The sequence below is a fragment of the Cucumis melo genome, chromosome 11 (assembly GCF_025177605.1).
Source record: "Cucumis melo cultivar AY chromosome 11, USDA_Cmelo_AY_1.0, whole genome shotgun sequence".
Lineage (NCBI taxonomy): Eukaryota > Viridiplantae > Streptophyta > Magnoliopsida > Cucurbitales > Cucurbitaceae > Cucumis > Cucumis melo.
Genome location: NC_066867.1, coordinates 8,345,430 through 8,358,227, shown reverse-complemented (window position 1 = coordinate 8,358,227; position 12,798 = coordinate 8,345,430). Strand labels below are relative to the sequence as shown.

Genomic DNA, 12,798 nt, shown 5'->3' with positions numbered 1-12,798 from the left:
AACAAAAGATTTAATTGAATGAAAATAATGATTAATACGATGAAACAACACATTATTTTAAATTTAAAAACATTATAATAAAAATTATTGCATTTTATGCCTTATAATAGTGGATATTAACATATATTAATTCAATAATATAATTACTAAAACACTTTTTCTCTCTTTAAACTAGAAGATTATTTTTTAAAAAGATGATATATGAAAGCATTAAAACAAAAGCTATTACATTATCTAACTTCTAATTTTATTTATTATATCTTTTTAAATTACTATAAAAAAAGATTGAACGTTGGACGAGTTTCTTGACTTCTCATTTTGTCCATGCATTTTGTGTAAATGAATACTTTGCTCCTTCAACCTTTAGGGCATGGAATTTCCATTGGTGTGTTTTAGAAATGTTAGAATAGATGCAACCTTACGTGGATGAGACACAACTCATTGGGTACAAATGATTATTAATTATATTCTTTAATCTTTGGGTCACGACTCCTTAAGTTTAAGTGTATGTTGATTGTTTTTATATAAGTGGTTACACATCGAATGAATGTATTCATTCATATATGGATCCATATAAAAGACAATTTATTGAGATAAGTACTTGTTGCTAGATGTTAGAATAGAAGATACATTTATGTCAACATAACACTACTTTGAAAATAGTTGGTATTAATTTTGGAATCTATACATCAATTACTAATTTTACCGTTTTTTTTTTTGTTAGAAAGAGATTTCATTATATCATATACATTTATAAAGTATAGTGATAGGGTGGCAAAAGTTATTTGAGTGTTTCATAAAATATGATTTTCAATTAATAAACCAAACGTTTAAAATATAAAATAATAAGGAGAAATGTCGACAAAAAAAGAAACTACTTATAAAATATTGTAAAAAAATTTAAAATAGAAAATAGAAAATTATTTTTTTTTTCGCAGCTGAAAATCATTACTTCTTTTTACAACGACACACTAATTTTTCTTCTTGCAACCAGCGGTTAGCCTGGAGGGTCATTGCTGCCGTCAAACTCTCCGTCAGCCGCTGCACGCCCGTCCGCCAAGCGTCCCAGCCTCGTGATTCCTTCAGCCGCACCGCTGCCGTCTGTTCTTTTCATTTCGCCGCCGTGCGTAGCAGTCTGCGTCGGCCATCATCTGCTCTCCGCCGTTCGGGTTTCGCCGTCGTCGCACGCCGGAGGGATCTGTTAGGTAGATCCTTTGGTAAGTTGTGTTTTCTCGTGGGTTCTCGAACTATTTTTGGCAACCCATTAAATATGAGTTTAAATCCTTGAGTTTTATGGTAATTTTGAAGGTGTATTTTGAGGTTTAAGGTTGAAGGCGTACAGTCCAGCGGGTTCGAATTGGTTTCCGTTGAGGAATTTTGCTAAGTTTCGTGGTTTTGTGTAGATTTTTTTGTTACCCGAACCATTGGTTAAAGTATTGAATTAATTTTTGACTTGAAAGGTTCGAAACTGTGGTTTTTGGAATTTAAAAGTCGTTGGCGAGTTAGCTTTTGGGCAATTTAACTTCGGAGTTTCGAAGTGGTTTTGCATTAAACCACTTAGCGGGTGAAAATTTTAGAGTTGTTGGATTTAAGTTTTTGGTTATTGAGTAATTGGTTGCAATCTATGTGCTTGAGGTTAATCATGGATTTATGTGTAGGTGTTTGTTGAGGCTTTTGCTGGAAACTTTGCTTAGCTTGATCATTGTTTTATTCAAATAGAGGTAAGTTATTCTTTCTTACTACTCGAACTGCCTTTGAGCCAGACAACTTAGACAACATGCTTAGTAATTTGTTTAGTTGATCCAGAGGAGCATGATACTATGATATGCAATGAGCTATCTGTGAATATGATGTTGTTAATTATGCATACGTGACTTTTGATGTGGGATGTATTTAGCATGTATGTGTATGATAAGTTAATGGTGACAGTTTGTCATCCTTACACTACTATGTTACTGGTCGAGACCGGCGGGTGCCCTTAAATCAGTTTATCCTCCTTACACTACTATGCCATTTCAACAAGCTTTGGCATTGATCCACAATCCGGTTGCTATTAAATCAGTTTACCCACAATGTTGAAGGTTTAAATATGCAAGTTTAGATGTTTTAAAATGTTCAGACCCTTTTCAGTAAGTTTTTTTTTTCCTTTCCAAAATAGATTGAAGTGTTTGGATGTTATTATGAACCATTAAAACTCATCTGTTATTATGTTTGGTCAGTTTTGAAGTGTTCGACTAAGGTTCAGTAAGCATTAAATACTACACCTTAAACTATTTTCAAACTTGATTAAAGTATGCTAGATTCCTAATTAACTTGTTGAAACTCTCTTTTTTAAGTATTTTACTAATTTTGGAGTAATTGATGGTCTTTAGATCATTTTTGGTATAACATATTGAACACTCATTTTCAATTAAGGTTTTCAAATTAAGTTCTAGCACTTAAATGTTGCCTTTACTCTTTTTCCATTTTAAATTTTGTTCACAAAGCTTTATGACCTGGTTGTGCTTCCTAAGCCTTTGTAGATAAGATCAATTGGTGTCCTATTTTTGAGTCTGAGCTACTGAGTGAGGGACCCTTTCTCCTTGAGTGAAATTAGTGGTGCTGTGTCTCTCGGTTTTGATGGCTTTTACTTAACTTTCTTCGACAATAATTGGGTGAAATTAGAAGTGCAGTGTCCTATTTTTTAGTCTGAGTCTACTGAGTGAGGGGACTCTTTCTCTTTGAGTGAAATTAGAAGTGCAGCATCTCTCGGTCTCGATGGATTTTCCTTAACTCTCTTTGAGGATAATTGGGACACTGCCATGGTATTATTGGTAGCACCTAGAATGAAATGTGTGCGGTTGTAACCTCTCGAGTTTAAGGTAATTTGGAAAACTTTTAAACTGTGAGAAACTGCACCCAAAGTTTTATGGGCCTTCCATCATTATTGGGAGAATTGGGGTTGCTTACCAGGTACAAAAGGCCTCCATTCGTAATGTTTTTTCATGTCTCTCAGCTGAAGAAGTTGGAGGGTCTATTCAAGTTCTTCAATCTGATCCACTTGAGTTTTCTGAGGATTTTATTGTAAGTTAGTCCTAAGAAGGTGATAGGCATACACTGGGATTCTGTATTGGCCTGGGAAGAATGGTTAATCAAATGGGCCAAGCAACCGGATAGTGATGTCACATGGGAGGTTGTTGATTTTATTAAGTAGCAATTTTGGATCTGCACCTTGAGGATAAGTTGAGTCTTGAAATCAGGGGTATTATGAGGCCCCCCGATCATCCATACTTATGAGAGAAAGGGCAAGAAGGATAATTCACAAGAGAAGAGGATGATGGTCCATGTAGTTTGTTATTTTGGGAGTTGGGGACTAGTGGAAAAGGGTTTATGTAGGGGTTTGTGTTTTAGTGAGGGGTGTGGATGTTTTGGCTGAAGCCTTGAGGAAGTGGAGAGGAAATTAACACTCTCAAATTCTCCGGGAGCTATTTTTCATTTTTATTGTTATAGATTGAGATCGATTCTTGTTACTCTTTCATTGAAATATATCATCATGTAGTATATTTCCCTGTTTTCGAGTATTATTGGGATTTTCTGACTGCAGGGAATAGATGATACCTAACAGAAACCTTTGTTTTTAGTACCCCTAAGAAAGATGAAGCCCTAAAGGTGAAAGATTTTAGGCCTATTAGTTTTATTACTTGTGTTTACAAGATTCTTGCTAAAGTACTTGCCAATAGATTGAGAAAAGTTTTTCCCTTCATCATTATGGATTCCTAAGGAGCTTTTATTGTAAATGAGGCAAATTTTGGACCAAGTTCTTATTGCCAATGAAGCCATAGAATTACAAGGATAGGAAGAAGGAAGATTACATTTTTAAGATTAATTTTGAATTAGCTCATGATTCAGTTGACTGGAACTTCTTTGATTAGCACTCTAGAAAAGAAGGGCTTTGGATGGAGATCATGGATTTGAAGTTGCATTAGGTTGGTGAAATTCTCCATTCTCTTAAAGTGGGTATTTGAAGGATAATGGATCATGGATTTTTGCTTCGAGAGATCTTAGGCAAGAGGACCTTTATCTTCTTTATTATTCCTTCTCATGGTGGACGCTTTAAGCCTAATGGTTTCCAATTGTGTTCAAGGGATGATCATGGAACGCTTTGAAGTGGGTAAGAATCAAGTGACTCTTCCCATCTCCATTTGGCGGATGATAGTATATCCTTTTGTTAGATCGAGTTTGGATAATGATTTGATTAAGGTGGGAGAGTGGGCTAATCTAGTGGATTGTGAGGTGGGAGTCTTTTTGACCTTGTATCTTGGGCTTCTTGGAGTACGGGGAGGATAAAGTGAAAGAGATTAGCTTTCTGGAAGAAAGGTATGTTTCAAAAGGTTTTGAGTGGGATTTCTATCTATTTCCTCTCTTTTTAGTTCCACCCAACGTCTTTGGTGTGTAAAAGCCTGAAGAAGCTTATGAGGGATTTTCTGTGGGAAGGTGTGGAGGAAGGCAAAAGAGCCGACCTGTTGAATTGGGAAGCCAGTTGTAAACTCATCTACATAGGGAGGTTGAGGCTGGGAGCTTTAGGGCTCATAATAGGGTGCTATTGGCAAAATGGTTATGGTGTATTCCCCTTGAGTCCTCTTCTTTTTGGATTGGTGGTCTCAGATTATCACAAGCAAGTATACGGTCCTCGTTCTTTTAGTTGGATCTCGGGTTGGATTAAAGGGACTTTTTAGAACTTGTGGGTAGAGATTTCTGCTTATTTTCCCTCTTTCTGTGTTGATTCAGTGTGTGGTAGGAAATGGGTCACATGCACGAATGGTAGTATTCATACAAGCATTGCAGAATGATTCGAGGAAAGAGGAGTCTCTGAAATGGAAGAAACGGAACACAAGGAAGGGCCAGAGCCCAAGCAATGATAATGGCATTAGTGATGTGTAATGCCCCTAGTTAGAGATATATGAGATTATTAATAGAGTATTAGTAGGATTAGTAGAAGGGGCATATTAGTAATTAGATAGTAAGTGGTGAAGGATTTTTAGTTATAAATAGAGGGCTTGGGTTGAGGGAAAGGGGTGAAGAATTTTGTAGTGGGATTTCTTTGTAAGGGAATTTGAGAGAATCTAGCCCTCTCGAAAGGTTAGGGGTTACATTGTTACTTGTTCTTATGAGATTATAGTATATTTCAATATAATTTCCATATTTAATTGTTCTTGAGTTGTTTGTGTGTTCTTGAATATCTCTTGTTAGGTTGATGATAGCAATCACTCTCAATGTTGTAGTAGCTCTGCTTTGATTTCCTCTTTCTTTGGCTTAACAAGATAGAGTTGGCTGATCGGTTTTTTGTTTCAAGAGTTGATGAATGCAATTCAAGGGGTTTTCAAAGGGGAGGTGTTGGGTGTGGTTGACACTAGAGAGAGGGAATTGCTAACCTTGAGAGTATTAACCACCTATTCAAAATTTGGTTGATAAGAATTCAACTCAGCATACGAGGATTTGGGAAAGGATGTTCTTCCCCCCTCCAGCATGAACCCAATTTATCTCATTTGATCTCCATGTAGATTTAATGGAACGCCTAGTAAAAAAGCCCATATTTGTTTATTGAATAAGAACCACAGCAGACCTTGTTGCTGCAAGAACTTTTTCAAACCAAGTCTTTTAGAATGATCACCAAAACTCGGGCATTCCAAGATAAAAATTTCATTAATTGAACCAGAAGACCTACCGACAGAAAACAAAACCAACTCTTTTGAGGATGTTATATCTGTTTAATCAGAGACTGTTTAAAATTTCATTAAGTTGTAAAGTTATGAAGGCCCCACTTCGTATCTACTATGTTATATCTTTTTGTATTTTCTTCTAATTATATGGCCTTCTGAATGTCTTCCTACTTTTGGTATCATGTACTCTTGGACTTGATTAATCATAGTGTGCAGGTTTTGGAGATCAAATGATGTCTGCAAAATCGAAGTCCCTTCAGGAATATCTTAAGCGCTATGAAAGTAACACTGAAGAGGAAAAGAAAAAGAAGAAGAAAAAGAAGAGAACAACAGCAACAAACAAACCCAATGCTCTAGGTGTTCTAGTCGTGGATGAAGATCCTGTTTGGCAGAAGCCAATAATTATTGAAGAGGATAATGCTGATAACTCGACAGGTAAAGTATCAGTGTGGTTTATGCATGCGTTTATTTTATCCATTGGAAATTTTGGCTATTGTTTTACATCCTTGTTCTCCTATAATGTAGATGAGGAGCCACAAGTTGATGAAGATGTTGAGGTCAAGAGAATGAGGAGGCTTGAAGAACTAAAAGCCAAGCGACCATATAATTCCATAAGTGAAGATGGAAGTGGTTGGGTTTCACTCTCTTCAAATCGTGCAAATTCTAGCATGATGAACTCTGATATGTCTCCACCTCGTAGGACAAGAGTGCGGAATGATACACCTTCTCCATCTAATGAGTTGAAGCCTCCAGAACCCGGTGAAGAAGGTGAAGATTTTTCACCTCCACGGAGGAGGCCGAGGAAACCTCCTAGCTCACTTGAACATGATGAAAAGCCTACAAATTCTACTTATCCAAGTTCTTCTCCACCTCAAAAGGATAAAGTTTACAGAGATGCACACTTGCAAGGAGCTAATTGGGGGCATATGGATTGTGCACAAGAAGATATTGATCTATCACCTCCACGACAACGAAGGAAGCGCTACCATACTCCCTCGCCTGAACCCGAGGCAACTCGTACAAGATCTGTTTCTCCTCAATCTGATATGTCACCTCCTCGTAGATCTGATAGGAAGGCATCTAAAGCAAGTTTAGGGGGCAACCACAAGGTTGATCTTTCTCCTCCTCGTCGCAGAGCTTCAGACTATGTAGGTGATGAACATATATCTCGTGGATCTGATCTTTCACCTCCAAGGAAACAAAGGAAGGATGTGAGAGGAGATCGGTCACTTTTAGATAAGCATTCACAGAATCATGTTACTGATGCTTCACAAGAATCACGAACAGATCTTTCTCCACATAGGAAAAAGCAAAAAGAACTACCAGTTTCAGTCTCCTTTAAACAGACGCGCAAGACTGGTTTGCTTACTCAACAAGAGTTTGGGGAAGAAATGTCTAAAACTAACAAAGAGGACTGGACGAGGTAAGGATGTTGTTATGGCAATAATTTTACATCATTTTTCATTAGAAGGTTCTGGGTTAAACACGTCTGTCGAATAAATTTTCTTCTGTAATTATCTTGTTTTGCTGCCATTTTGTTGAGAAAATTGGATGGCTGGCTGTGAATGATATAAGATGGTCTATGAGCTATGATCACAACATACAAATGCCCAAAAGTAAAAATTGTCTAGGGATGGAAGTGTTTAGGAATTTGGGTAATCTTTTTTGTGGTCTTTGTTCATATTTTCGTGTTTCCCTTCATGAAGTTTTATAAGTCAATGCCATATCTATTTGTTCTTCATGATGTAGATTTCAGACTATGGTTTGCTTTTGACCATAGCTTCAAACTCTCATTAAGTGGCTGTTGCAATGATCAGAGAAATATGTTCTCTAAAGCTATTAGCCATTGACCTCCCAGTATTTATTTTATGTTCATTTTGTGTAGAATCAACAAAACCTTCTATCTTTCCAGGTTCAACGCTGAAAACTTCTGCTGTTATGTAGTAGGGTAGTCAGGAAAAACATCATTTCCCTATTATAAAAACTTACAAGGCAGCTTGGGTAAAGTTTGAAGACTCCAAAACGTCACCAATAAGGGCCTTTTAACCCCCCTTTTTATAAAACAAATAAAGTCTGTTGGTTGAATACGACACAATTACATTTGGTTCTGTTTCAATGAGAATGCTTTTTCTGGTGTAGACCGAGAATGAATTTAATTCAATGAATGACAAATGAAAATAAAGCTCCCTTCAAGTATGCCCAAAGGGAAAGGGCTTTGTTGCACGTAAGTACCCTAACTAACCTAAACCGTCTTTAAATAGACCCAAGTGGAAAAGGTGTTTTCACACCTAAACTAAAATTAAAAGAAAGGAAAATTACAAAATCATATTTGATTAAAAACCTCTACCATCATTTTCCATGAATTTATACTATTTCATTCTTTTTAGAGAAGTATGGTGTGGTGAAATATTTTTATGCTTTGTGTTCTTAAGCTTTCCAAACAGTTCTTGATTTCTATATGCATTTACAAATGGTGGAGTAACCCTTTTTTTCCTTCTAGGTTTAAAGAGATGAATCCTTCAGCAAGTAGTAATGCGGACCCTGTGTATCGTGATAAGATTAAAGGTAAGGCAACCAACATCTGGTTCTTTATCTTCTAGAAAAATTGGCATTATGTTATACAATATACCTCACACTTCAAAACATTGCAGGAGATCGCATTTCAAAAGAGGAATTCTTAAAAGCACGTGGGAAAATCGAAGAAAAGCCCAAGGTACTTCCAAGAGTTACGATTTAAATTAAAATTCCGCTTTAGATTACTTACTTCTCAGGAGATATAATTCTTATCAATGCTTTTATCAAATCTCATTGTTGCTGCTTGTGATGCTGGTCTTCCGTCACAGGAGATAAAGTTGGAATGGGGCAAGGGCTTAGCTCAAAAACGAGAAGCAGAAGCTGAACTTATGGAGTTAGAACTCGAGAAAGATAGACCATTTGCACGGTCAAGGTAAAACTGAGCACTCGTAGATTTTAATTTTATTTGTACTTCTGGAATATCAAATAAAATTGGAAGGATACAGAGATTATTTTACTATTACCTGTGTGCCACTCCATTAGCTACACATTGAATGGTTTATGAAAGGATACTCTCCAATTTTATTTTTAGTATCTTCTTTATCCTCTTTCCTTTTATTTCCATTTTTAGGATCCATTACTTTCATAGATTTCCTAATGCGTAGATTGTGAAAATGGAATCCAAGTGCAATTTTTCTGTACCTTTATGGGACTACTTTAATGTTTGCCAAATTGCTTTCAGGAATGATGCAGAACTTGACTCAATGCTGAGGGATAGGTTGAGATGGGGTGATCCTATGGCACACTTGGTGAAGGTAAATTCACTCAAATTGTAAAATGAGCTGAGGTTGAAGAATTGATAGCTGGTTTGACCTTTTGCATTGCACACATTGCAGAAAAGGCAATCTGAGATGGCTCTTCCTGATTTAGGAGACAATGAGAAGATGAAGGAATCAGGGTTCATGATTCCTCAGGACATTCCACCTCACAGTTGGCTAAAAAGAGGATTGGATGCTGCACCTAATAGATATGGTATAAGACCCGGAAGACATTGGGATGGGGTTGATCGTAGCAACGGTTAGTTCCTTTCTGGTTCATTTCTATATATTTGCTTGGTGTTTGAAATAATCGAAATAGATTAAGTTATAGTTTTTGATCTTGAACTATATCAGTACTTAAAAACTTATGACAGTTTCCAATTTTTTAGCCAGCATCATGAAGTGGCATTTGCATGTATGTTACAATTTGGTCCCTTCATCTGTAGTTTAGATTTCTATTTTTCTATCTAAGTAATATATAAATAGGATAGCGTTCAGACAAACTATATATGTATTTACAATTAGATCCTTCAACAGTATATATTTCTTTAATGAAGTCAGTATGGATGATTTTGAAATAAAGTAAAAGTTTAGTGGTATATTTTGAACTCTTACATGTTTGAGGACTTCACTAAAAAAAATTTGAGTTTAGGGTGAAGAAGTCAGCCAGGCCTTTGTATATTCTTTTTAACTGCAATGTGCTTGAAAAACAGCCAAAACAGTTGTGCGCTCTCTGTTAATATCTTGCATCTATGTTCTTAGGTCTTAGATTGTTTAATTGATTTTCCTTGTAGGATTCGAGAAGCAAATGTTCAAGAGGATGAACGAGAAACGAGCTACAGAAAGGGAAGCATATCTTTGGTCTGTGTCTGATATGTAAGATGACTGGAAGTTGCTTTTCAAGATGGTGATTTCCTGCAATTATATACAGCTTTTTTTTTTTAAGAAGATGATTTCTCATAATTTTGTATGTTCATCCATAATAGCTATTGAGGAATTCGTTTTTCCTATATTACATTTGATATGGTATTCAACACGGTGTCATGGCAATTGTAGTTAAATTGTAGCTTGATAACTGATGCAAAGAAAATTTCATACGATGTAAGTGAGAATTCTAACTTTGTGCAGAAAACCATGTGCTAGTGGCGAACCCTTTAAAATTTACTAACGCTTTCTAGAGATTGCTAAAAAAGTGATGTGAAATAGGGGATTATCTGACGCGTTCAAAATGCAAAAATACAAAACTATATGCTGAAAAAGAATGGTTCGAATTTGGGTGTTCAAAGGATCCTAACATGATATTGTAGAAACACAACCCTCATTTGTAACCTAAATCGGTAAGGAAAATTTAAAGGGAATAGAAAACCTCATTTAAATTCAGAACACGACTTTTTAGAAATGAAAGAAAAAACAAAAGAGAAAAGAAAACTAAGCTATAAAAAGAAAATAACATAATGTTGAAAAGAAATTAAGTAAAATTTGTCTAGTTGTTTTGATGAAATACAAATTTTTTAGGTTGGTTGCTCGACATAATTGTTTATTAAGACATGTATGAATTTTTCTTTAGATTCTTCCTACTTGAATTGAACACAGCCGGAGATTAGGTTTTGCAAGAATACCAGATAGATTGAGTTTGTCATCTTTGATATATGAAAATAAAGGGAAAAAGATGGTATCAAGAGACTAATGTGATTTTAAGAAGTTCAAATAAATAAAAGGTGTAGTAGTCTTAAAGAATAAAGAAAAGTATATTTAAAATAATAAAGGAAATGTCCAACGATAAAGACTTAGCCATAAACTCTACCACCTCAAGTCCTTACTAAGGTATGAAGTACTCTTGGAGAATATAATGATTTTATTCTTTAATTAGGCTAAACATACATACATATATGCATACATGCATGCATACATGCATACATCCACTTCAATATGTTTAGTCCAAATACTTGGTTGCATGCAATGTAAAGAGTAACTTGATTGTTACACCATAGTTTAGCTAGCACAGTAACATAATTTCACATATAGATTGAGCCATAGCTCTCTATTCTGATTCAGTACTCGAACATGAATCTATATTCCGTTTCTTACTTTTCAATGACACTAAGTTTCCTCCAACAAAAACACAATATTGAGAAGTTGATCTCTTATCTTCTCAAGATTCAACCCAATCAGTATTTTAAAAACATTCAACCCTTGTATGATCATGACTTTTATATAAGATTCCACATCCATGTGCAGCTTTTTGGATTTGTTTTACTGTGGCCCAATGATCCACAGTCTGAGGGAAGACATCAGTTGACTCACTATACTCACAAAATAAGTAATGTCAGGTCGTGCCACTGTTAAATAGTTCAACTTTCCAACCAATCTTCTATATCTCTTAAGATCTTCAAACAATTCTCCTTAATTAGTAAGTTACAAATTTTGTATCATTAGAGTACTACATGGTTTGACTCTTAGTTTACCTATCTCAGACAATAAGTCAAGCACATATTTTCTTTGGGACATGTAAATACTTCTCTTGCTTCTCATTACTTTAATACCCAAAAAATACTTCAATTGACTCAGATCTTTGATATGAAATTGACCCTAGAGGAAAGTCTTGAGAGAAGATATATATGACACATCATTTCCAATGATAACAATATCATCAACATATACAACAAGCAAAGTAATACCATTGCCAAATCGTCGGTAGAATACAAAATGATCATACATTATTTTCTTCATACGAAACCATTCGAGTGCTTCATTGAACTTACCAAACCATGCACGAGAACTTTGATTCAATCCATACGAAGACTATCGAAGGCCACACACCTTATCACTACCCCTGAGCAACAAATTCAGGTGGTTGCTTCATATAAACTTCCTCTTGAAGTTCACCATGAGAAAAAGCATTCTTAATGTCAAGTTGATGTAAATGCCAATTGTGAGTAGTAACCATGGAAAGAAATAGTCGAATGAAGGTTAACTTGAAAACATGAGAAAATGTATCAAAATAATCAGTCCCATAAATTTAGGCATAATCTTTGGCAACGAGACAGAGCTTTCAATCGAGCCACTATTCTAATGGAATTGACCTTTATAACAACTCGAAAAATGTAACATAAGAAGATATGAGGTACTTGTTTAGAGTAGGACAATAACAACGATACCGCTTTTGAACACACAAATAGCCTAATATTATTCATTTCAAAGACTTAGGATCTAACTTAGTCCGATGACGACGAATATCTCGAGCAAAACATACACAACCAAAGATCTTAAGGGCTATAGAAAACAAAGATTTGGTAGGAAAGAGGACACAATGAGGAATCTCACTATTGAGGATAAAGAAAAACATTTGATTAATCAGGAAATAAGTAGTGGAAACAACATCAACCGAAAAGAGCTTCATAACATGCATTTGAAAGGATAGGGCTCAAGTTAGTTCAAGTAGGTACATGTTCTTTCTTTTAGCAGCTCTATTTTGGGATGGATTTTCTGCATAAGAGAATTGGTGAATGATTCCATGACCACGCAAGTAAGAGCCAAGTACATGAGAGAAATATTCACTAGTGTGCAAGGTTTTAAGAGAGACATTAAAGTAAGTTCAAATTTCAACATGAAAAGCACAAAAATGAGACAACTTTGAACGATTTTTCATTAAGTATAGCCAAGTCACATGAGAGTAATTGTTAATAAAAATAACAAAATAAAGAAAACATGTTTGAGACAACTGGACAAAGACCCAAAATGTTGAAATGAACCCAAAATGTTGAAAT

General features: G+C 35.5%; 1 protein-coding gene across 2 annotated transcripts; it reads left to right on the top strand.

The window, feature by feature from the left end:
- The first annotated feature begins 913 nt into the window (after positions 1–913).
- Positions 914–10,065, top strand: LOC103501110 (uncharacterized). 2 transcript variants are annotated; one of them, XM_008464600.3, is made up of 10 exons: positions 914–1,217; positions 1,659–1,721; positions 5,916–6,134; positions 6,225–7,122; positions 8,200–8,264; positions 8,351–8,412; positions 8,543–8,646; positions 8,956–9,028; positions 9,110–9,290; positions 9,826–10,065. In XM_008464600.3, the coding sequence occupies exons 3-10, from the start codon at positions 5,930–5,932 to the stop codon at positions 9,909–9,911; spliced, it is 1,674 nt and encodes a 557-aa protein (XP_008462822.1). In that variant the 5' UTR covers positions 914–1,217; positions 1,659–1,721; positions 5,916–5,929; the 3' UTR covers positions 9,912–10,065. The 2 variants fall into 2 exon arrangements, with proteins under 2 accessions (XP_008462822.1, XP_050935379.1); XM_051079422.1 differs by having other exon boundaries at positions 942–1,217; positions 5,909–6,134.
- The last annotated feature ends 2,733 nt before the right edge of the window (positions 10,066–12,798 follow it).

Excerpts from the sequence above, each read along its gene's own strand:
- LOC103501110 (XM_008464600.3), top strand. The coding sequence starts at position 5,930 with ATGATGTCTGCAAAATCGAAGTCCCTTCAGGAATATCTTAAGCGCTAT. Across the intron at positions 6,135-6,224 it reads TAATGCTGATAACTCGACAG|ATGAGGAGCCACAAGTTGAT; the intron begins GTAAAGTATCAG and ends CCTATAATGTAG. Across the intron at positions 8,647-8,955 it reads AGACCATTTGCACGGTCAAG|GAATGATGCAGAACTTGACT; the intron begins GTAAAACTGAGC and ends AATTGCTTTCAG.